Source organism: Alnus glutinosa, chromosome 11, assembly GCF_958979055.1.
Source record: "Alnus glutinosa chromosome 11, dhAlnGlut1.1, whole genome shotgun sequence".
NCBI lineage: Eukaryota > Viridiplantae > Streptophyta > Magnoliopsida > Fagales > Betulaceae > Alnus > Alnus glutinosa.
In genome coordinates this window covers 27366118-27390771 of record NC_084896.1, presented here as the reverse complement: position 1 = coordinate 27390771, position 24654 = coordinate 27366118, and the positions used below count along the sequence as shown (strand labels likewise).

General features: G+C 34.8%; 3 protein-coding genes, 1 long non-coding RNA gene and 1 pseudogene across 5 annotated transcripts; 3 read left to right on the top strand and 2 right to left on the bottom strand.

The window, feature by feature from the left end:
• Positions 1-6847: 6847 nt before the first annotated feature.
• On the top strand, positions 6848-7498 carry LOC133880827 (uncharacterized). Its single transcript, XR_009902429.1, has 2 exons — positions 6848-7242; positions 7360-7498. It is a non-coding gene; the product is annotated as an uncharacterized LOC133880827 (long non-coding RNA).
• A 5030-nt stretch (positions 7499-12528) lies between these two features.
• LOC133881337 (probable ribosome biogenesis protein RLP24) lies at positions 12529-13270 on the top strand (annotated as a pseudogene).
• A 366-nt stretch (positions 13271-13636) lies between these two features.
• On the bottom strand, positions 13637-16227 carry LOC133882533 (G-type lectin S-receptor-like serine/threonine-protein kinase LECRK3). Its single transcript, XM_062321732.1, has one exon. It carries the CDS (start codon positions 16208-16210, stop codon positions 13727-13729), a length of 2484 nt encoding a protein of 827 aa, XP_062177716.1. The 5' UTR covers positions 16211-16227; the 3' UTR covers positions 13637-13726.
• Positions 16228-18460: 2233 nt separating this feature from the next.
• On the top strand, positions 18461-19680 carry LOC133881989 (probable ribosome biogenesis protein RLP24). Of its 2 annotated transcripts, XM_062321070.1 has the most exons (4): positions 18567-18577; positions 18682-18795; positions 18933-19069; positions 19158-19680. In XM_062321070.1, exons 2-4 carry the CDS (start codon positions 18694-18696, stop codon positions 19363-19365), a joined length of 447 nt encoding a protein of 148 aa, XP_062177054.1. In that variant the 5' UTR covers positions 18567-18577; positions 18682-18693; the 3' UTR covers positions 19366-19680. The 2 variants fall into 2 exon arrangements, with proteins under 2 accessions (XP_062177053.1, XP_062177054.1); XM_062321069.1 differs by having other exon boundaries at positions 18461-18795.
• An 89-nt stretch (positions 19681-19769) lies between these two features.
• On the bottom strand, positions 19770-22331 carry LOC133881988 (G-type lectin S-receptor-like serine/threonine-protein kinase LECRK3). Its single transcript, XM_062321067.1, has one exon. It carries the CDS (start codon positions 22298-22300, stop codon positions 19859-19861), a length of 2442 nt encoding a protein of 813 aa, XP_062177051.1. The 5' UTR covers positions 22301-22331; the 3' UTR covers positions 19770-19858.
• Positions 22332-24654: the final 2323 nt, after the last annotated feature.

Here is a 24654-nt window from a genome sequence, read left to right as displayed (position 1 = left end):
ATTTTAAGTCCAAACATTATCTTTATAATTTATCTCACATTTTAATTTAATATTAATTGCATGTATTGGGCCTCGCTTAATAAGGATGAGTACTAAAATATTAATTAAATAATTAAATTCATCATCATTTTTTTATCACTAAATCCCAAGGCAAATTCATGTGAACGGGACAGCCATGGTTCTGGAGGTTTATCCTGTACAAGTACAGGTGATTTCAGCGGTAGACAGTCGTCTTTGGTGAAGGTGAAAACAGTGGGAAGGAGAGGAAGAAGAACAAGTAGAAGCAAGAGAGAACAAAAATAAGGACAAGTTGGAGAAGCCATATTGTATGAGTATGGCTGGATGGATTTATGAGCAAGAAAGAACCCAGAACATCATTTATATAAGGAATTGTTTGGCAGGTTTTCAAAACTGGCGTTTTCCAGGCAATCCTCCAAATCTTGTGATTGAAATTTCTAAGAACTTGCATTATCTTCACGTGTTGACCTTTTCAGATAGTTGAATAAACCAAATTTGCTTAATTGCTTTGCTTGAAAAAGTCTTCACTAAAAAGGAAAAAATCAAATTTAGTTCCTAGATTCTTATGCAATTTCAATTTAATTTTTGGGTTTCGAACTTTGATAGTTAAGTTATTTTAGTTTTTATGTGGTTTTAAATAGGACCTTCTGTCAACCTACTGTCCAATTAATTAACAACTAGCTTGTAACCCGTGCTATGCGCGGGATTCTTCCTTATAATTTAGTTTCATAATAATAATAAAAAAAAAATAGAAGAAGAGAAGTATAAAAAATATAGATAAAAAATGAAAACTGAAAAACACTAATATAATATAATAGGAACAAAAATTTCTTATAAACTGGTTTTACGACTCACATTTAAAAAAGATACGTATTCTTTAAACATGTGAGAAGCACATATTTTTTTTATTAATGCTATTCGTACATGCTATTTAAAGAAATTTCCTTCAAACCGGTTTGTAGGAAATTTCTGTCAATATAATAGTGTTATCTTTTTTGTATTACATAAACTAATAAAAAATTACTCAATAAACATAATACGCTAAAAAATCAACATACCCCGTACAAAAAACAACCATAGGAAACTTTCTCTCACCATCATTTTCTTGAATTTAGTGTAAAATTTACAAAAGATAAAATAAGCAATTTGAATGAAAAATAATATATTAATTATATAAAAAATAAAGAAAAAAAGAAGAAGAGAGGAAATGAAATAAGAGAACCATATAAAATATAGACAAAAAATGAAAAATGAAAAATACTAATAGAATAAATTAGAGTTTTCTTTTCCATATACTTTTCCGATTCATATGAAATCTTAAAAATTAATATTGGCTATCAATTAAGCACGTTAATAATGTGCATTATACAGGGAAAAAAAAATTAGTGAACAATGTAAATTAAAAAATCATCATACCTCGTACTCAAAACAACAATTAATGTAAACTCTCTCTCTCCATGGTTTCCTTGAATTCAATGTAAAATTTAGAAAATGAAAAAGAAAAAGAAAAGAAGCAATTTGAACAAAAAAATAATATAAATTAGGAAATATGGACAAAAAAAAAATGTAAAGAAAGAACAAAATCATAGAAACTAAAGTAAAAAAAAAAGGTAAAATGATAACCACTAATATAATAGAAAATAACTATATTTTTTATATACTTTTTTCAGTTCCAAAGAAATTTGTAGGTATAGGAAGAAATTACGGTCAAATAGATATTTTTTAATTCGACCATCATTCTTATATATAGCGTAAAAGAAACTAATTTTTCAACAAAAATAATAATAAAAAAATATAAATTATCAATGCAAAAATAAGGATAGAAAAACAAATCAGAAAAACAGAAGCACATAAAATAAATACAAACATATTATTTACAATTATATTGAATACAGTCCCGACAAACTTGAAGGCAAATTAAAAAGAAATGTTATAGCAGTATTACAAACAAAAAGGTTCCAACAATAGCAAAAACTTCGCTCTCTTTGCTTTGAACATCACTCTCCGGTAATGTAAACAACATTGCAGTTTTGCATAGCCACAAACCATTACTTCTCCATATATTTATTTGAGAAAGCGAGAGATATTTGAGTGACTTTTGACATTTCCCAAAGAAAAAAAAAACTGACATTTGACTTTTTGAGGTTTAGTTTGTAATGGACATTTAGTGGGAGGGGAAGCGGTGTTAGAGTAAAAGATTTTACTTAAGAAAGAGAAAGAGGTAAAAATTAGTGAGGATTTAATGACAAAAAAAAAATGACGTTTCTATTCATTTTTATTTAATATAAGATAGTTAATTAGTCATATTAAATGCACCATTTATTTTACTTGAAATACACAGACCGGTTTAATTTTACTTAAATTACCAGTTTTTTACTCAAATGGCCGGTTCAATATTTAAAAAGTATAGATTTATGCCACGTGTCCTAATTCTAGGCCAACTCTAACTTGGAACTCGGCTTTTATATATATATATATATATATATATATATATATATGATATGATATGTTTCAATAAAATAAAATCCATATAATTTTGAACATTAAAAAAAAAAAAACATTTCAAATTTAATGCTTAATTAACTCTTTAGTGTTTTAAAAGCATTTATATTCCTTTTATGCACAATAATCAAATAAAATTTTGCATTTTTTGACTTTCAAAAGCAGAATAACACTTACAAAAAATAAGTGAAATCGTAAAAATCACATAAAAGAAAAACAAATATCCCATAAAACATTTAAATGAATTAATACATAAGACCTTTATTTTTAGTTTAATTCATATAAATTAAAACATGTTAAATATTTGTTCACATAGGTGTAATTTAGAATGAAAATAAATATGAAGAAGAAAAATAGCAAGAAGAAAACCACGATTTTGATTGTCAAAATAAAAAATAAAAAATTAGTAGGAATTTTTTTTAATGTTGGTGTGATACCTATTATATTTCAATCCTATATAATTTTGAACATTCGAAAAAGCAAATGAACAAAAAAAAAATCTCATAAACATTCAAATGAAGAATTGTTCAATCACAAATTTCACAAACAAAATGGAAACATATTTAGATTTCAACCAAAAAGATAAAAATATCAAAGAGTCATACTTATATCATTAATTGAGAGGGAGAGGCTACTTGTATCATTAATAGAGAGAGAGAGAGAGATTAAATAGACCAATTATATTTAGATTTCAACCAAAAATATAAAAATACCAAAAAGTTATACTTATATCATTAATTGAGAGAGAGAGGCTATTTGTATCATTAATAATAGATAGAGAGAGAGAGAGAGAGGGAGAGATTAAATAGACCGGTTCAATTTTATTTAAAAGACCGGTTCAGTATTTAAAGGATCGGTTTAGTCACTAAAAAGTATGTGTTCATGCCACGTATCACTATTCTATGCCATTCTAAGAAAAAACTCGGCTTTTATATATATATATATGAAAAAAAAAATTTCATAAACATTCAAATGAAGAATTGTTCAATCACAAATTTCACAAACAAAATGGAAACATATTTAAATTTCAACCAAAAATATAAAAATACCAAAGAGTCATACTTATATCATTAATTGAGAGAGAGAGGCTACTTGTATCATTAATAGAGAGAGAGAGAGAGATTAAATATACCGGTTATATTTAGATTTCAACCAAAAATATAAAAATACCAAAAAGTCATACTTATATCATTAATTGAGAGAGAGAGAGAGGCTATTTGTATCATTAATATAGAGAGACAGAGAGAGAGGGAGAGAGAGAGATAGAGAGATTAAATAGACCGGTTCAATTTTATTTAAAAGACCGGTTCAGTATTTAAAGGACGGGTTTAGTCACTAAAAAGTATGGGTTCATGCCACGTGTCACTATTCTATGCCATTCTAAAGAAAAACTCGGCTTTTATATATATATATATATATATATATATATATATGATATATGATTATGACAAACCAATCAATTGATACCATGTGACTATCATTTAACAAGTTTAGCAATTTGAAAGGTACTTTACGAAATTTCCTTCTACTTGATTGGGAGGGACATGCAAGTCTCCTCATGTTGACAGCTTTTTCCACAACGAGGAAAGCCAAAATTTCCTTCTACTTGATTGCTAGTGACCTGCAAGTTTCCTATTGGTAGTGACCTGCAAGTCTCCTCATGTTGACTGCTTTTTCCACAACGCGGAAAGCCAAAATTTCCTTCTACTTGATTGCTAGTGACCTGCAAGGCTGCAAGTTTCCTCATGTTGACTGCTTTTCTCCTTGCATATAATCGCATGACCTTTTTACATACTAAATACATAATACAATTAAGCATACCAATAGAAAAAAAACTGGTCATGAGAGAGAGCTAAAGGACGGGTAATGTTAGAAGTGTTTTGAGTGTATTTTTATGTTTCTCTAAAAATAAGGTGTCTTTTAAAATTATTGTTGGACTTGTGTTTTACTACTATTAAATTTTGATTTTAAAAGTCATCTATTTTTTGAGAGACAAAAATAACACATTAGGTACTTCTAAAACTACTCCAAAAGGACCGGATAAAATAGAGTATATATAGGCCTTCTTTACTTTGGGAGAAATGATTCCTACACTCATTTCTCACAACAGTCTCACAACAAGCTGACGTGGCTGGTAATATTTTATTATTTTTTTGTTTTATTTTCATTTCTTTTTGTAAAAAAATAATAAAATATTACCAGCCACGTCAGATTGTTGTGAGGTTGTTGTGAGAAATGAGTGTATAGATAATTTCTCTTCTAGGCAAATGCCAAGAAGCTGCCTGATTATAAGCCTAGTTTTCCAGTCTCATCTCATGGGTCTCTTCATTTAGCTTTATCTTCCTGATTAAACATTATCGTTTTTATTTTTGACATTATTCGGCAAAAGTTTAAGGCCCATTTGGCAATCTCTTTTCCTTTTTCCTTTCTCTTTTTTCATTTGTAGAAAATATTAACTTCAAAATATTTTAATTTTTTTTTTAAAATTTTTATATTACATCAATACTTTTTAAATACTATTTAAATAAAAAAAATTCATTATAATATAATTTTTTTTTTTACTTTTTGTATATAAATTCTTTCAACTTTATATTATATCAATCACATTTTACTATCATTCAAAAAAATATTCCCTCCCAATATAAAAGGAGGGGTTGCCAAACAAAGCCTTCTTTGCTTACAATAAACAATCTTCTATTCTTTTACTATTATGAAGAAAAGAAAAAAACTCCTTAATCCGATAAATCTTTTTGCAAATTTTCCAAAAACAAAGTAAAAATTGTTTAGTGTGTTTCCAAACACGTACTGATCGTTTATTTGCTTGAAAAAGTCTTCACTAAAAAGGAAAAAATCAAATTTAGTCCCTAGATTCTTATGCAATTTCAATTTAATTTTTGGGTTTCGAACTTGATAGTTAAGTTATTTTATTTTTTATGTGGTTTCAAATAGGACCTTCTGTCAACCTACTGTCCAATTAATTAACAATTATGACAAACCAATCAATTGATACCATGTGACTATCATTTAACACGTTATGTGCTCTTATTACGCGTCATATTTAATTTAAATTACAAGTATACCCTTAAAAACAAAATTGAGAGAGAGAGGGAGGTAGCCACCATGCGTAGGGAGAGGCTACCCCTCCTAGAAAATAACGACCATAAGTTGACATATGGCGTGTTAAACGAGAGTTATGTGACTCCAATTAATTAGTCTGACATGACACCCTATTAATTAATTTGACGATATATTCATGAAAAGATCTATTTAAAATTGAAAAAAATTAAAACTCAAGAACCTAATTGTCAAAATTAAAAACTCAAGAATTAAATTGAAAGAGCGTATAAACTTAAAAGGCTAAATTTGATTTTTCTCCAAATAACTTGACCACCCATTAATCATTTTGACTTTTCTATAGTTTTTTCTGATTGTCTTGTGCAAAGTTCTTAACAAATTTGGACCGTTTCGATATGAAAAGTTGTTCAACCACCCCTTGTGGAAAATAAATCAAGAGGATTTATCTGACACTCCCAACTCCCCAGCTGCCAAGAAATCAAATTTGCCACCCTCCTTAAATATCTGACACCCCTTCCGACGCCTTTGCCAAGCTAGCCTTGACATCCCTCCATCGATCTCTAAACTTTCACTTCCATATTTATCAGCTTGCACCAATAATAAGGATATCCACTAATCCACAATAATAATAATAATAATAATAATAATTCCAAAATAAAAAGAAAAAAAAAAAATCTGTCGCCGGTAACACAGAGAATATGACTTGATGCTGTAAAAAAGAGAGTGAAGAAACAAAATTAAATGGATAATAAATAAAATCTGAGACGCCATTGGCTAGCTTCTGATATATAGACGACTGATAGTCATGATAGGCCTTTCGTTTTCTCTGCTGTCGTAAGACCATTTCATGCACTCTATTACGATGGACGGAAAATTAGGAGATATATATATATATATATATATATAATAGGATAGAGACCGAGGGAGTCGTCACGGTGGGGTTTTTTGATAGCTTTGTTGATTGGACAATCCATCTAACTCATTTATGGTTGGCCCAGACAACACACAAACGTACCCATGTCCCAATTCTTAGAGCTGCTTCCAACATTTTTTTTTTTTTTTTCTTTTCATATTTAGAGAATAAAACCACTTTTTATTTTTTTTTATAAAAAAACACACTACAATAAATTTTATAAATTTTTCCCATATCAATTAAATACTATTTTTTACTCTTATTTTATTATATTTTCTCTTTCCTACTCTTTTTTTTTTTTTTTTTTTTCTTTCTTCTCTCCTCTCTTGTCATCTCTGTTCTATCCCTCTCAAAACCCACTAATCCACCGCCCCTTCTTCTCTTCCTCCTCTTCTTTTCTTCTCCCTTTCTTCATCTTCCCGATCCTTCCTTTCTCTCTTCTCTGTGACCCAAAACAAGTAGAGTGAGAGAACCTGAGAGAGAGACCAAATTAGGGAGAGATATCGAGAGAGAAAGCTTGAGGAAGAGAGATCGAATCAGAGAGACCCGTGGGTCCAATTTCTGGTGGCCTAAGAAGAGATGCAGTGAGAGGAAGGTCCGATCTTCGATGGGTGATGCTGGGTCGACGCCGTAGAAGTTGAGGGCTCAATTCTGGTGGCTTGAGGTGTGAACTTCCAGTGAAACAAGAGCAAATTTCTGGTGGAATTTCAGACATTTCAAACTGTGAAATTTCGGTGGAATTCCAGACACTTTGTTTTTTTTTTTTTTTTCCACGATTGTTCTCGCAGTTGGATTTTGTGGATTTTGTGTGTGTGATTAAAATGTGGTTATTTGTTTGTTTGGTGAGAAAGTGAAGGAAAATAGCAACAAGTTTCTCGGTCATCTGGCTGTGGGGTTGGAAAATCGTTTCCGGCAGACCCATCTTCGGACGCGGGAAGGGGGAAGGAGAGAGGAGAGAGCTGTTTTTTTTTTTTTTTTTTTTTTTTTTTTTTTTTATGATATTTTTCCTAAATATAAGAAAGTAAACCATTTTAGGGAGTCTGATGGGAGTGCTCTTATATATATTAGTAGCTCTTTCTTTGATGGGGATTTTCTTTGCCACACATTTAAGAAAATCGTTTACCACCAAATCATACTTTTTAAACGACTGTGGTAATGATCATTAGTCTTGCACCAGAATCTATGATTACGTTTGTTAGTGTATTTCCATGGTTGTAATTGGGTTGAGCTGAGTACTGAATTTTTTGGGTTGGTTCATTTTTTTATTTTTATTTTTCGAATACGAGCTGATATTGAGTTTATGATCAAGCTTAATAATTTGTTCATTTGTTTTTTGAACGAACTCGAACTTTCTCAATTAACTTATTTATTCTAGGGATAATTGCACCGTTGGTCCCTGTGGTATACCATAATTATTTTTCACTCCCTATGGTTTAAAAAGTTCATGGGAGGTCCTTCTGATATGCAATAATTACAAATTGATTCCTGGCGTCAAATTCTGTTAAAATTTTTAACAGATTCCGTCAAATGTCATGTCAGCGCCACGTGTCGTCATCTTATTGGTAACACATGGCGCTGGCATGTCTAATTTTAATAAAATAATATAAATTTATTAAAAAATAAATAAAAAATACTTATTTTTTTTTTTAAAAAAAAAAAAGAAAAAAACAAAAATGGGGAAAGGGGGTGGCCTGGCCACCCCCAGGCCATAGGGGTGGCCGCGCGCCACCCCCAGAGGCCGCCTGAGGTGGCGCGCGGCCACCCCATTGGCCGGGGGTGGCGCACGGCCACCCCCTGCAGCCACTGGGGGTGGCTGGGCCACCCCTTCAGCTTTTTTTTTTTTTGTTTTTTTTTTTTTGAATTTTTTTTATAAAAAAATAAGTATTTTTATTTATTTTTTAATAAATTTATATTTTTTTATTACGTTAGACACGTGTCGTCATCTTATTGGCGACACGTGGCGCTGACGTGGCATTTGACGGAATCTGTTAAAAATTTTAACAGAATTTGACGCCAGGGATCAATTTGTAATTATTGCATATCAAGGACCTCCCATGAACTTTTTAAACTATAGGGAGTGAAAAATAATTATGATATACCACAGGGACCAACGGTGCAATTATCCATTTATTCTATATATAAAGTAAACGTCTTGATACATAAATAAAATGCAATTTTTTTAAGTTTTATCCTGTGGACGTAGGTCATAGATCGAACAAGGGATAGAGCTAGTATTTTGGATTTGGAGAAGAAAAATTCAAATAAATAAAATGGGGGGACAAAACTAAAAAATAAAAATTATGGGTAAAATTTTAAATTTTTTTAAGTTTTTTTTTTTTGGGAAAACCTTGGGCCTTAGTAGTTCCGTTCTTCGACCGAACCACGTAAAATTGTTTGTCTCGATTATATTTTATTTTTGCTATTGTCATTATTTTCTTATTTGTTTATCTTTTCTTTCGTGGTTGAGTTGCACTCAAAAGTGTTTGGAGGTGGCTCTGCCTTCTCTAAAGGGTGGTTCAACCACCACATATTGCAGATCACTCCCCTAAGTATTGGGGGTCTTTCAGCCACCCCTAGTGGTGGCATTGGTTAAGCATCCCCTTTTTTTTTTTTTTTTTTTTTTAAAAAAAAAAAAAAAAAAAAAATTTGCTGGCATATTTTAGGTCACATGGCTAACAGCAATACAATGTTTTACAAGAGTAATGTTACACACGTTTTTACTCTCACACTTTCCGACGTAAATCATTGTTGGATTGGTTCAATAGTGATTTAAAAGAAAAATGAGGGGAGGGAGGGAATTTCATTTCCAAACTTGGTCAAAGTTTGATATTCTCAAGTCTAGAAATAACTCCGTATGTTAAAACGGTCCAAATTCTCACTAGATCTCTCGTTCTCTCTTGCATCCGGATCAAGAGTAAGAAAAATCACTCTGTAATCCTTTTTTTTTTTTCCTTTTAATTAGAGAAAAAGGTCGAAACTTGTCAAGGGTGCATTAATATTCTGCGGAGGGGACGTGAAGGTAGAAAACTTAGCATAAGACAATCAGAAAAACAAGACATACATGCATGGAGAAGTCAGTGAACCGTGGTGTTGTTGCCATGATTCAGAAATAAGCTAAAATGAAAAGTTCTACAATTTTGTTGGTCAAAAAAATAAAAGAAGCACTACAATTAGGTTTTTATGTGATTTTAATTTAATCATTGGATTTTCAATTTTGGCAATTAAGTTATTAGATTTCTTTTCGGTTTCAGATAGCTCTCTCCATCATCTATATCATCCAATAAATTAATTATCAGTGTCACGTCAAACCAATCAATTGGTGCCATATGACTCTGGTTTGAAATGTCATGTGTTACTGGACGTCATTAATTACCTCTCTCTCTAAATTTTGTTTTACATTTTTTTTATTAAGGTCATGTTTGTAATTTCAATTAAATATGCCACATCATATGCATAGTTGACACATGACGTGTCAAACAATAGTCACATGACATCATCTAGTTAGTCTGGCATGGTATACCGTTAATCAATTGGATATAGCAGGTTGACGTAAGAACCTATTTGAAACAGTAGAAAAACTTCAAGAACATAGCTATCAAAATTAGAAACCCAAAAATTAAATTGAAATCGCATAAAAACCTGGATGCAATTAGGAGTAAAGTAACCTTGTGTTGATTGTTTTCTAAATGTAATTTATCTTCTTTCACATGTGAAAAAAGAATAGATATCCCAATCAAATTTTGTGAGGCTTCATGAAGTGTTACTTTATAGGATCTATATAGAGAAAAAGAAGAATCGGAATTGATTAATATATTCGGATAATTGCACTGTTGGTCCTTGTGGTATGCCAAAATTATTTTTTACTCCCTATGATTTAAAAAGTTCATGGAAGGTCCCTGTGCTATGCAATAATTATAAATTGATCCCTAGCGTCAAATTCTGTTAAATTTTTTAACAGATTCCATCAAATGCCATGTCAGCGCCACGTGTCACCAATAAGATGGTAACACATGTCCATCTTAATAAAAAATATAAATTTATTAATAAATAAATAAATATACTTATTTTTTTAAAAAAAATTAAAATTCAAAAAAAAAAAAAAAAAAACAGCAAGGGGTGGCCCAGCCACCCCCAGCCAATGGGGCTGGCCGCGTGCCACCCCCATTGGCCACCAGGGGTGGCGCGCGGCCACCCCCAGAGGCCACAGGGGGCGGCCAGGCCACCCCTTGCTTCATGTTTTTTTTTTTTTTTTAAAAAAAAAGTATTTTTATTTATTTTTTAATAATTTTTTTTTTATTAAGATGGACACGTGTCGCCATCTTATTGGCGACACGTAGCGCTGACGTGTAGAGCTAACAGATTCAGTCAAAATGGTGGACGGAAAATCGACCCAGGGAGTAAAAGGTAATTATTGCATAGCACATGGACCTCCCATGAACTTTTTAAACCATAAGGAGTGAAAAATAATTATGGCATACTACATGGACTAACGGTGCAATTACCCCTAATATATTTATCGAAACAAATAAAAGTCGAAATGTAAATCATGTATCAATTAAGCACCCTTGTGACCAGCTTAATAAAAAGAAAGTGAAATCTTATGTAAATACTATTGGAGAAGGTTTGATCCTATTCACGATTCCATAAATATTCCTCTCACAAAGTAGAAAGTTCATAACAATTGATATTTTTTTCTTTCTTTTTTCGGAAGATTGGATGCAGTAGTAACCAAATTTTATTTTTTCCCTTTTTAGTTGAACTTTTTCTAACAATTTGATTTCGTTTGCTCAAATATCTGGAAAAGTCAGAACATGAAGATAATGCAGGTTCTTAGAAATTTCTATCACAACATTTGAAGAACTGTCTGGAACAGTAAGTTTAAAACATGTGTTGTTACTATGGACAACAATGATTAATAATATAGAATTGAAAAAAGAGAGAGCAAGAAAAAATCAAGGCACAAATTTACGTGGTTTTGAAGGAAGTGTTTCTTGTTCTCTTTGTTATTGCTCGTGCGAAGGATGTCTCAGTTGCGAATAATATGGAGATTTTGGGTGGTTCTACTTAGTGGAACGTGAGCTTTTTAAGAGAAGCGCATGATTGGGAAATGGATGTCTTTGCTTCTTACTTCCAGGAGCTGCACTCAGCCATTGTGAATAGAGGTCGTGCATATAGGCTTTGGTGGGTCTTTTCCAAGAGAGCCTATTAAATGTCAAGTCATTCTTTATCTCCCTGGCTTGCTCGGAATATAGTTGCTTCACTTGAAAGAGTGTGGTTAACTCAGGCTCCTTTAATGAAGGCTTTTTTTGCTTGGTCGGCAGCCCTAGGCAAGATCCTTATCGTGGATAATCTCTAGGAGAGACATGATGTCATAGTGGATAGATATTGCTTGTGCAAGAGAAATATGGAATCAGTGGACCACCTTCTTCTTCATTGCGATGTGGCTTCCGCTTTATGTAATTCTCTCTTCACTCGATTTGGTCTGTCTTGGGTTATGCTTAGGAGAGTTATCGACTTGTTTGCCTGTTGGTAAAAATCTGAAAGGCTGAGAAGTGTTGAGATTCGGAAGATGGTGCCAATATGCATTTTTTTGATGTGTGAAAGGAATAAATCTCAAGTATTTTGAGGACGTGGAGAGTTTCATGGTGGATATTTTAGCTTTGTTCTTTCATACTCCGTATCTTTGGATGGTGACTTTTATGACCCCTCTATCGCTTAGTTTTGTCGATTTCCTTGCTTATTTTTCTCTTCCTAGTTAGGTGTTTCCTTTTGTATACTTCCGGTGTACTTAGAAGTGCCTTACACTTTCATTATGACTTGATTTACTTATTAAAAAATAAAAAATAAAAAGTTTTATATGTTGCGCTTCATGAAAATTTACAGTTGAGTAAATGAAAACTTGAAATTATATATTTATTTTGTCAAATATAAGCTGCATTCCTTCTAAAATGCATTAGCCAATCATTTGGTAGCATATCATCCATTGGTTCAAACTATTATTTTTTGCCTCTAGCCCCTGACTAGTGATCCTTCAGCAGATATTTCGCTTTTGTAGATCAAAATGCCACAAGAACTTCAAGATGAAGAGGAATCCTCGCAAGGTGAAATGGACTAAGGCCTATAGGAGGTTGCATGGAAAGGACATGACGCAGGTAAGCATGCTTGGTTTAGTTTATCTTTCATCTAATTTTTTTTTGTGATATTTCCCGACGCCCATTGGTTTGATGAGAAAAGACCAAGTGGATATCTGGTTTTTAAATTTGTATTTTTCCCCACATTTTGCAGGATTCTACCTTTGAGTTTGAGAGGAAGCGTAATAGGCCGGAGCGATACGACAGGAATGTCACAGAAAACACGCTGAAGGCCATTAAAGACGATTGACAAAGTCAGATCAAGGAGGGAAGCCAAACACATTGAGAGGAGGTTATTTTTTTTCCCCTTCCGGTTTATGTGTTCAAAAGCATAATAGGGTGATGAGCATCATCTCACTTGTAACTTTTAAATTTTTGCAGAAAGAAAGGAAAGAAGGGGCAGCTGATGAGAGAGGCAGTAAAAGAGCTAGCGCAGAGCATCAACTTAGTCAAAGCCCCAGCTGTCCTCAGTGAGGATCCATCTCTTACTCTTCCAAAGATCATGGTCAAGGCATCCCAACCACAGGAGAGCCAACGCATGGAAGAATGAGTCCTCTGTCAAGTGATGTTTCTGATCAGTGGATCTCGTGTTGTTGAAAAAGAAAAAGAAGAAAGAAAAAAAACATATTTTCTCTCTCTCTCTCTCTCTCTCTTTTGTTTTTGTTTTTTTTTTTTACCTCTTAACAAATGCTTCATCTGAGAAAGGAAAAGACTTAAATTAGTTTTAAATGGTTGTAATTTTTTAGTAGTATAGCAAGTTCAGCTATTCTAATTAGTTTGTTACTCATAAGATAATTAATCATATAAGATTATGTTATTTTAATGTACAAGTGAATCTTGAGCACTCAAACAATAGATGACTCGGGGATATTCCTCCAATTTAGTTGAGAAAAAACAAATTGAGAACTACGACGTGATCTTTAGCTGGATGATCATCAGCTTTAGCATTATTTATTTTTTGAGATTTATCTAATTGAATGACACTTTTAGAGACAGGTTTGGAGGAATTCCTACAACTCAATTTGTAGGAAATTTATATATATAATGCAAATTGTCATGTATTACCTATCGGCACAGAAATCTCTAATTAAGCAATTATGGGCGGAGGAGAAGTATACAATGAAGGGCGTGGGGGCACATAAACATCAACCACTCCCTCAAGCATTTGTGTAACCTTTTTCATTGTGGGTCTTAGCGAAGGATCCTCTTGAATGCACCAAATTGCCACAATCACTAGCCTCTCTAGCCTCTTCATGTCATTCCTTGCCTCCTCATCGTTTTCCACCAACTTATCTAGTTTTTTTTCTATGTAGCATTCATAAGCCCAATCTATCAATGCCTCCTCTTCGTCTCCCATTGCAAACGAGACGCTAGACTTGCAACAAATGATCTCAAGCAACATCACACCGAAGCTATAAACATCAACCTTAACTGAAATGGATGCCTTACTGAACCATTCTGGTGCGAAGTACCCAACAGTTCCTCTTCTTTGTGTATATGCTTTGCTTTGCTCGGCCAACAAAAGCTTTGCTAACCCAAAATCAGAAATCCTAGGTGTGAAGTACTCGTCCAAAAGTATGTTTTGAGGCTTTATGTCACAGTGGATGATTTGGGTGCTACACTCTTCATGCAAGTACATCAAACCTCTTGCAATTCCAAAAGCAATTTGCACTCTTTGGTTCCAATGAGGCCTGGATATCCCAAAAAGAAAGCTAGCAAGAGAGCCATTACTCATGTAGTCGTACACCAGAAGCCGGTGCTCCCCCTCATCACAATAGCCAAGCAAGCGGACTAAATTCTTGTGGTGAGTCTGGCATATCACACTCACCTCTGTTTTGAACTCCTTCTCCCCTTCGCCTACAACCTTTTCTAACTTCTTGACCGCAACAAATCTCCTAGGATCCGATGCAACGACCCCTTTATAAACTGTTCCGAAAGCTCCTCTACCCAATGTTTGCTTGAACCCACCAGTTGCCTTTTCAAGCTCTTCATATATATAGCTTCTCATGTTTGTGGCAGATGTGCTTGCGATGCTTGCCGAATTCAGCTTTTTATGGTACAAGAAGAAAAGAGCTGCAGAAATAGCTATCAGGAGAAGGATATTGAGGAACGTGGAGCTGCCAAGGAGTAGTGCCAAGACAAGTACCAGAGTCGACTGGTCTTTCTTATTTGTAACATTACCTTTAGGTACCTTGAGGAGAGCTACTCTAGTGATATCTAGGCTTTTTCTTCCATTTGACAGAGGGTACTTCTTCATCCAACAATAACTACCATTCCTTTCATAGATGGCTGCGGCACAGAAGCAATCATTGAGGCATAGTAGTTGACACTTCGCCTTGTCAACTCCTGAATGAAGATCGTAATCAGAGAGCGGCCAGTCGATGTTGTGAAGTTCTTGAAATTCTACTTGCTCTTTGTCTGCTTCCCATCCATTAGTCTGGCAGCTGGGCAGTGGAAAATCTGGTTTGCAGCCTTTCCAGGGGTCAGATGGGTTCAAAAAAGAGTATCTATCAGGACAGGTGCAGGCTGCCGCTCTCAATCTTTTCTCACAAATGCTGTTATACCCGCACCACCCGACGCTATAACCACTGGCGACTGTCATACAAATATCATCAGGAATCTCTTGCACGACAGTCCAGGATAAACTGCAGCTTGTATCACTTGCCATGTTCTCATTTTTGGGGTGTTTGTATAATTTGAACACTCCATCATAGTCAACTCCAGCCAGGTAGTAAAACATTTGTTTTGAATTTTGGACTTCCTTTGTAAGGTTGTAGGTGGTTGATTTGTTCACATCTTTGATGTAAATGTAGCCGGCCTCATCAAAGATCAACTGTGATTCCCAGCCCATTGTCCCGGTCGCCCAATAAGCTGCAAGAGGTTCTTCAGTTGGCAAGGATACAAGATAAAGCACCAGATTGCCATCCTGCTGCAAACGGAGCTGGAATTTCCCATCAGCATTATCTGTCTCTGACCGTTGAGACCTGAGGATGCTAGGCATGCCCAGTATTTGGCCTGGCAAAATACTGTCAGTTGGCTCTTTGAAGCTCTCCCATATAGGACTATAATTCTCGTCTAGAATCACAAAGTTCCCATTATCCAGCATAGCTGCACAAGTGGATTTGATTCCATTCGTTTGAGCCTTCCATAACAGACCACCATCGGGATCATCGAGTACAAACTCACCATCGCTAGTCAGCTTAAATTGAGACGACGGGGGCGCTAGTTTATTGCCATTTGCAGACCAAACTATTGTTTGATCTTTTATTTTATCAAACCAGACAGCAAGCAAGAAGTTTTGACTTCCAGAAACAGGGCAGAATCCCAAGGCAAATTCACCTGAAGGGGACAACCATGGTTTTGGAGGTTTATCCTGTACAAGTACAGGTGATTTCAGCCATATTTGACAGTCGTCTTTGGTGAAGGTGAAAACAGTGGGAAGGAGAGGAAGAAGAAGAAGTAGAAGCAAGAGAGAACAAAAATGAGAACAAGTTGGAGAAGCCATTGCATGAGTATGGGCCGTATGGCTGTATGGGTTTATGAGTAAGAAAGAACCCACAACGTACAGCATTTATAGAAGGAGTTGTTTGGCAGGTTTTAAAAACTTGCGTTTTCCAGGCCGGCAATCCTCCAAATCTTGTGATTGAAATTTCTAAGAACTTGCATTATCTTCACGTGCTGACCTTTTTAGACAGTTGAACAAACGAAATTTGCTTTGCTTGAAAAAGTCTTCACTAATAAGGGAAAAATCAAATTTAGTCCCCAAGTTATTATGCAATTTCAATTTAATCTTTGGGTTTCACAGTTAGGTTGTTTTAGTTTTTTTGTGGTTTCTAATAGGACCTTCCGTCAACCTACTGTCTAATTAATTCACAATCATGACAAACCAATCAATTGATGCCATGTGACTATCATTTAACATGTTATGTGCTCGTATTATGCATCATATTTAATTTAAATTACAAGTATAACCTTACAAACAAAATTGAGAGAGGGAGGCGGTCACCATTCGTAAGGAGGGGCTACCCCTCCTAGAGAATAGTGACCACAAGTAAATATGTCACGTAGTATATACAGTTGACACATCATGTATCAAATGAGAGTCATATGGCTCTAATTAATTGGTTTGACATGACACCCCATTAATTAATTTAACGATAAGTTAACGAAGAGACCTATTTAAAACTGAAAGAAAATCTAAGAACCTAATTGTCAAAATTAAAAACTCAAGGATTAAATTAAATCGCATATAAACCTAAAGGCTGAATTTGATTTTTCTCCAAATATTCTAGCAAGAGCTTTTTGACTTTTCTATAGTTTTTCTGATTGTCTTATGCTAAGTTTTCTACCTTCACGACATGCATCTAGCAGAAATAAAATGTAACTCTTTGGATTTTATCATGTAGACGTAGATCATAGATACCGAATCACATAAAATTGTTTATCTCTATTATATTTTATTTCTGTTATTGTCTTCATTTTCCTATTTATTTATCTTTTCTTTCATTGTCGGGCTACCCCCAAGAGTGTTTGGAGGTGGCTCTGACTTTTATAGATCACATAGATAACAGCTATAACATGTTTCACAAGAGTAAAGTTATACACATTTTTACTTTCACACTTTCCGACATAAATGATCGTTGGATTGGTTCAATAGTGATTTAAAAGAAAAATGAGGGGAGGGGGAGGGGGGATGGAATTTCTTTTCCAAACTCAATCAAAGTTTGAGATTCTCACGTTTAGAAATAACTTTGTATATTAAAACGGTTCAAATTCTCACTGAACCTCTCATTCTCTCTTCCATCCAGACCAAAGATCTCGTGTAATCCCTTTTTCCCCGTTCAATTGGAAAAAAAAAAAAAAAAAAAAAAAAAAAAAAAAAAAAAAAATTGTCAAGGGTGCATTCTGTGGAGGGGACGTGAAGGTAGAAAACTTAGCATAAGACAATCAAAAAAACCAAGACATACATGCATGGAAAAGCCAGGGAACCGTGGTGTTGTTGCCATGATTCAGAAATCAGCTAAAATGAAAAGTTATACAATTTTGTTAATAAAAAAAAAAAAGAAAAAAAGCACTACAAATAAGTTTTTATGTGATTTTAATTTAAGCATTGAATTTCAATTTTGACAATTAAGTTATTAGATTTCCTTTCGGTTTCAAATAAGTCTCTACATCATTTATATCATCCAATAAATTAATTACTAGTGTCACGTCAAACCAATCAATTAATGCCATATGACTCTAGTTTGAAACGTCATATATTAATTAGATGTCATTACCTCTCACTAAATTTTGTTTTAATTTTTTTATTAAAATTATATTTTTAATTTCAATTAAATATATCACATCATATAAATAGTTAACAGATGACGTGTTAAACAATAGTCACATGACATCATCTAATTATTCTGATACGGTATACCGTTAACTAATTAGATAGCAGGTTGACGTAAATCAAAATCAGCGGTCTTTTGCACCATGATTGAAAAAGTATGATGACATCAGCATGATGATATGGCCACCTCACCTCTTGTGTTGACACGTGGCAGACAAAGGAAATGACTAAATTACTAAGCAAAGCCACCCAACCACGAGTCAAAAGCTACATTTGCGTCTGACTCAATTGATCAGATCTTTACACTTTTCTATCGAAATAGAGGGACCCATCAGAAACATAAGCAGACGTGTAAGTCTTGCTTTCCGTTATAGCGAGGAAGGAAGCAGGCAAAGCAAGCGTAATTTCTGATTTCATTCCATAAATATTCCTCTCCCAAAGTAGAAAGTTCAAAACAATTGAGAATTTTTTTTTTTAATTATTTTTGAAGATTGGATGCAGTAGTAACCAAATGTGATTTTTCCCTTTTTAGTTGAACTTTTTTAACAATTTGATTTCGTTTGCTCAAATATCTGGAAAAGTCAGAACATGAAGATAATGCAGGTTCTTAGAAATTTCAATCACAAGATTTGAAGAACTGCATGCCTGGAAAAGTAAGTTTAAAACCTGCCAAACAATTCCTTCTATAAATGCTGTTTTTTTTTTAGACTGTTCTATAAATGCTGTTCAAATGCCACAAGAACTTCAAGATGAAGAGGAATCCTCGCAAGGTGAAATGGACTAAGGCCTATAGGAGGTTGCACGGAAAGGACATGACGCAGGTAAGCATGCTTGGTTTAGTTTTATCTTTCATCTATTATTTTTTTTTTGTGATATTTCCCGACACCCATTGGTTCGACGAGAAAAGATCAAGTGGATATCTGGTTTTTAAATTTTTATTTTTCCCCACATTTTGCAGGATTCTACCTTTGAGTTTGAGAGGAAGCGTAATAGGCCGGAGCGATACGACAGGAATGTCACAGAAAACACGCTGAAGGCCATTAAGACGATTGACAAAGTCAGATCAAGGAGGGAAGCCAAACACATTGAGAGGAGGTTATTTTTTTCCCCTTCCGGTTTATGTGTTCAAAAGCATAATAGGGTGATGAGCATCATCTCACTTGTAACTTTTAAATTTTTGCAGAAAGAAAGGAAAGAAGGGGCAGCTGATGAGAGAGGCAGTAAAGGAGCTAGAGCAGAGCATCAACTTAGTCAAAGCCCCAGCTGTCCTCAGCGAGGATCCATCTCTTACTCTTCCAAAGATCATGGTCAAGGCATCCCAACACAGGAGAGCCAACGCATGGAAGAATGAGTCCAGTGATGTTTCTGATCAGTGGATCTCGTGTTGTTGAAAAAGAAAAAGAAGAAAGAAAAAAAAAACTTATTTTCTCTCTCTCTCTCTCTCTCCTTTTTTTTTTTTCTTTTTTTTTTTTTTCTCTTAACAAATGCTTCATCTGAGAATGGAAAAGACTTAAATTAGTTTTAAATGGTTGTAATTTTTTAGTAGTATAGCAAGTTCAGCTATTCTAATTAGTTTGTTACTCATAAGATAATTAATCATATAAGATTATGTTATTTTAATGTACAAGTAAATCTTGAGCACTCAAACAATAGATGACTCGGGGATATTCCTCCAATTTAGTTGAGAAAAAACAAATTGAGAACTACGACGTGATCTTTAGCTGGATGATCATCAGCTTTAGCATTATTTATTTTTTGAGATTTATCTAATTGAATAACACTTTTAGAGACAGGGTTGGAGGAATTCCTATAACTCAATTTGTAGGAAATTTATATATATAATGCAAATTGTCATGTATTACCTATCGGCACAGAAATCTCTAATTAAGAAATAATGGGCGGAGGAGAAGTATACAATGAAGGGCGTGGGGGCACATAAACATCAACCACTCCCTCGAGCATTTGTGTAACCTTTTTCATCGTGGGTCTTAGCGAAGGATCCTCTTGAATGCACCAAATTGCCACAATCACTAGCCTCTCTAGGCTCTTCATGTCATTCCTTGCCTCCTCATCGTTTTCCACCAACTTTTCTAGTCTTTTTTCTATGTAGCATTCATAAGCCCAATCTATCAATGCCTCCTCTTCCTCTCCCATTGCAAATGATACGCTGGACTTGCAGCAAATGATCTCAAGCAACATCACACCAAAGCTGTAAACATCAACCTTAGCCGAAATGGATGCCTTACTGAACCATTCTGGTGCAAAGTACCCAACAGTCCCTCTTCTTTGTGTATGTGCTTTGCTTTGCTCAGCCAACAGAAGCTTTGCTAATCCAAAATCAGAAATCCTAGGCGTGAAGTACTCGTCCAAGAGTATGTTTTGAGGCTTTATGTCACAGTGGATGATCTGGGTGCTGCACTCTTCATGCAAGTACATCAGACCTCTTGCAATTCCTAAAGCAATCTGCACTCTTTGGTTACAATGAGGCCTAGATATCCCAAAAAGAAAGCTAGCTAGTGAGCCATTGCTCATGTACTCGTACACCAGAAGCCGGTGCTCCCCCTCATCACAATAGCCAAGCAAGCGGACTAAATTCTTGTGGTGGGTCTGGCATATCACACTCACCTCTGTTTTGAACTCCTTCTCCCGTTCGTCTACGACCTTTTCTAACTTCTTGACCTCGACAAATCTCCTAGGATCCGATGCAACGACCCCTTTATAAACTGTTCCGAAAGCTCCTCTACCCAATGTTTGCTTGAATCCGCCAGTTGCTTTTTCAAGCTCTTCGTATGTATAGCTTCTCATGTTTGTGGCAGATGTGCTTGCAATGCTTGCCGAATTCAGCTTTTTATGGTACAAGTAGAAAAGAGCTGCAGAAATAGCTATCAGGAGAAGGATATTGAGAAACGTGGAGCTGCCAAGGAGCACTGCCAAGACAAGTACCAGAGTCGACTTTTCTTTCTTATTTGTAACACTAGTTACATTACCTTTAGGTACCTTGAGGAGAACTATTTTAGTGATATTTAGGCTGCTTCTTCCGTTGGACATTGGAAACTTCTTGCTCCAACAAAGCCCACCTTTTTCTTCATAAATGGCCGCTGAACAGAAGCAATCATCAAGGCATAATTTTTGACACGTCGCCTTGTCAACCCCATGTCCATCCTTAAGATCGTAATCAGAGAGCGGCCAGTCGACGTAGGGAAATTCTATAAAATCTACTTGCTCTTTATCTGCTTCCCATCCATCAGTCTGGCAGCTGGGCAGTGGAAAATCTGGTTTGCAGCCTTTCCAGGGGTCAGATGGGTTCAAAAAAGAGTATCTTTCAGGACAGTGGCAAACTGCCGGGCCTCTACTGATTTTCTCACAAATGCTGTTATACCCGCACCACCCGATGCTATTAGCATTATTGGCGGTTGACATACAAATATCATCAGGAATCTCTTGCACCACAGTCCAAGATAAACTGCAGCTTCCATTACTTGCCTTGTTCTCATTTTTGAGGTGTTTGTATAATGTGAAGACTCCATCATGATCGACTCTAGCAAGGAAGTAATACAGTTGGTTTGAACCTGGGTCGTCGCTGGTAAGGTTGTAGGTGGTTGATGTGTTCCCATCTTTGATGTAAATGCGGCCGGCCTCATCAAAGACCAACTGTGATTTCCAGTTCGTTGTCCTCCCGGTCGCCCAATAAGCGAAAACAACTTTTATTGGTGGCAGAGATATAAGATAAAGCACTAGATTGCCGTCCTTCTGCAAACTGAGCTGGTAGCGCCCATCAGCATAATCTGTCTTGGATTTGCGAGACCTGATGTTGCTATTCATGCCCAGTATTTGGCCTGGCAAAATTGTGTCAGTAGGCTCTTTGAAGCTCTCCCATATAGGACTATAATTCTCGTCTAGAATCACAAAGTTCCCATTATCCAGCATAGCTGCACAAGTGGATTTGCTTCCATTCGTTTGAGCCTTCCATAACGGACTGCCGTGGGGATCAACGAGTACAAACTCACCATCACTAGTCAGCTTAAATTCAGACGATGGGGGTGCTGGTTTATTGCCATTTGCAGACCAAACTATTGTTTGATCATCTTTTATTTTATAAAACCAGACAGCAAGCAAGAAGTTTGGACTTCCATCAACAGGATGGAATCCCAAGGCAAATTCATGTGAACGGGACAGCCATGGTTCTGGAGGTTTATCCTGTACAAGTACAGGTGATTTCAGCGGTAGACAGTCGACTTCGCTGTAGGTGAAAACAGTGGGAAGGAGAGGAAGAAGAACAGGTAGAAGCAAGAGAGAACAAAAATGAGGACAAGTTGGAGAAGCCATATTGTATGAGTATGGCTGTATGGATTTAATGAGTAAGAAAGAACCCAGAACATCATTTATAGAAGGAATTGTTCGGCAGGTTTTAAAAACTGGCGTTTTCCAGGCAATCCTGCAAATCTTGTGATTGAAATTTCTAAGAACTTGCATTATCTTCAGGTGTTGACCTTTTCAGATACTTGAATAAACCAAATTTGCTTTGCTTGAAAAAGTCTTCACTAAAAAGGAAAAAATCAAATTTAATCCCTAGATTCTTATGTAATTTCAATTTAATTTTTAGGTTTCGAACTTTGACGATGAGGTTATTTTAGTTTTTATGTGGTTTCAAATAGGACTTTCTGTCAGCCTACTGTTCAATTAATTAACAATTATGACAAACCAATCAATTGATACCATGTGACTATCATTTAACACGTTATGTATTTTTATTACGCGTCAAATTTAATTTAAATTACAAGTATACCCTTAAAAACAAAATTGAGAGAGAGAAGGAGGCAGCCACCATTCGTAAGAGGCTACCCCTCCTAGAGAATAATGACCACAAGTTGACACATAGCGTGTCAAACGAGAGTTATATGACTTCAATTAATTAATCTGACATGACACCCTATTAATTAATTTGACGATATATTAATGAAAAGATCTATTTAAAATTGAAAAATATTAAAACTCAAGAACCTAATTGTCAAAATTAAAAACTCAAGAATTAAATTGAAAGCGCGTATAAACTTAAAGGCTAAATTTGATTTTTCTCCAAATAACTTGACCACCCATTAATCATTTTGACTTTTCTATAGTTTTTTCTGATTGTCTTGTGCAAAGTTCTTAACAAATTTGGACCGTTTCGATATGAAAAGTTGTTCAACCACCCCTTGTGGAAAATAAATCAAGAGGATTTATCTGACACTCCCAACTCCCCAGCTGCCAAGAAATCAAATTTGCCACCCTCCTTAAATATCTGACACCCCTTCCGACGCCTTTGCCAAGCCTTGACATCCCTCCATCGATCTCTAAACTTTCACTTTCATATTTATCAGCTTGCACCAATAATAAGGATATCCACTAATCCACAATAATAATAATAATAATAATAATAATAATAATAATAATAATAATAATAATAATAATAATTCCAAAATAAAAAAATAATAATAAAAATTCTGTCGCCGGGGTAACACAGAGAATATGACTTGATGCTGTAAAAAAGAGAGTGAAGAAACAAAATTAAATGGATAATAAATAAAATCTGAGACGCCATCGGCTAACTTCTGATATATATATAGACGACTGATAGTCATGATAGGCCTTTCGTTTTCTCTGCTGTCGTAAGACCATTTCGTGCACTCTATTACGATGGACGGAAAATTAGAGATCGAGGGAGTCGTCACGGTGGGGTTTTTTGATAGCTTTGTTGACGTACTGGACAATCCATCAAACTCATTTATGGTTGGCCCAGACAACACACAAACGTACCCATGCATGTCCCAATTCTTATATATATTAGTAGCTCTTTCTTTGATGGGGATTTTCTTTGCCACACATTTAAGAAAATCGTTTACCACCAAATCATACTTTCTAAACGACTGTGGTAATGATCATTAGTCTTGCACCAGAATCTATGATTATGTTTGTTAGTGTATTTTCATGGTTGTAATTGGGTTGAGCTGAGTACTGAATTTTTTGGGTTGGTTGATTTTTTTTTATTTCTATTTTTCGAATACGAGCCGATATTGAGTTTATGATCAAGCTTAATAATTTGTTCATTTGTTTTTTTGAACGAACTCGAACTTTCTCATTAACTTATTTATTCTACATATAAAGTAAACATCTTGATGCATAAATAAAATGTAGTTTTTTGAAGTTTTAACACGTGGATGTAGGTTATAGATTAAACAAGGGATAGAGCCAGTATTTTGGATTTGGAGAAGAAAAATTGAAAAAATAAATAAATAAATAAAATGGGGGGACAAAACTAAAAAATAAAAATCAGGGGTAAAATTTTAAATTTTTTAGGATATTTTTTTGGGAAAACCTTGGGCCTTAGTAGCTCCGCTCCTGGACCGAACCACGTAAAATTGTTTGTCTCGATTATATTCACGTAAAATATCTTTTCTTTCGTAGTCGAGTTGCACCCAAGAGTCTTTGGAGGTAGCTTTGTCTTCTCTTAATTAAGGGTGGTTCAACCACCACATATTACAGACCACTCTCATAAGTATTGGGGGTCGTTCAGCCACCCCTAGTGGTGGCACTGGTTAAGCACCCCCTTTTTGTTTTGTTTTTTTGTTTTTGTTTTTGTTTGTTTTTTAATTTTAAGTGATTTTTTTTTTTTAAAAAAAAAAAACAATTTGCTGGCATAT

Bases quoted from the DNA above. Each gene is read 5' to 3' on its own strand.
- LOC133882533 (XM_062321732.1), bottom strand. From the start codon at position 16,210: ATGCTGTACGTTGTGGGTTCTTTCTTACTCATAAACCCATACAGCCAT.
- LOC133881988 (XM_062321067.1), bottom strand. From the start codon at position 22,300: ATGGCTTCTCCAACTTGTCCTCATTTTTGTTCTCTCTTGCTTCTACCT.
- LOC133881989 (XM_062321069.1), top strand. From the start codon at position 18,694: ATGCTGTTCAAATGCCACAAGAACTTCAAGATGAAGAGGAATCCTCGC. The intron at 18,796-18,932 runs GTAAGCATGCTT...CACATTTTGCAG, and splicing joins ACGGAAAGGACATGACGCAG to GATTCTACCTTTGAGTTTGA. The intron at 19,070-19,157 runs GTTATTTTTTTC...AAATTTTTGCAG, and splicing joins GCCAAACACATTGAGAGGAG to AAAGAAAGGAAAGAAGGGGC.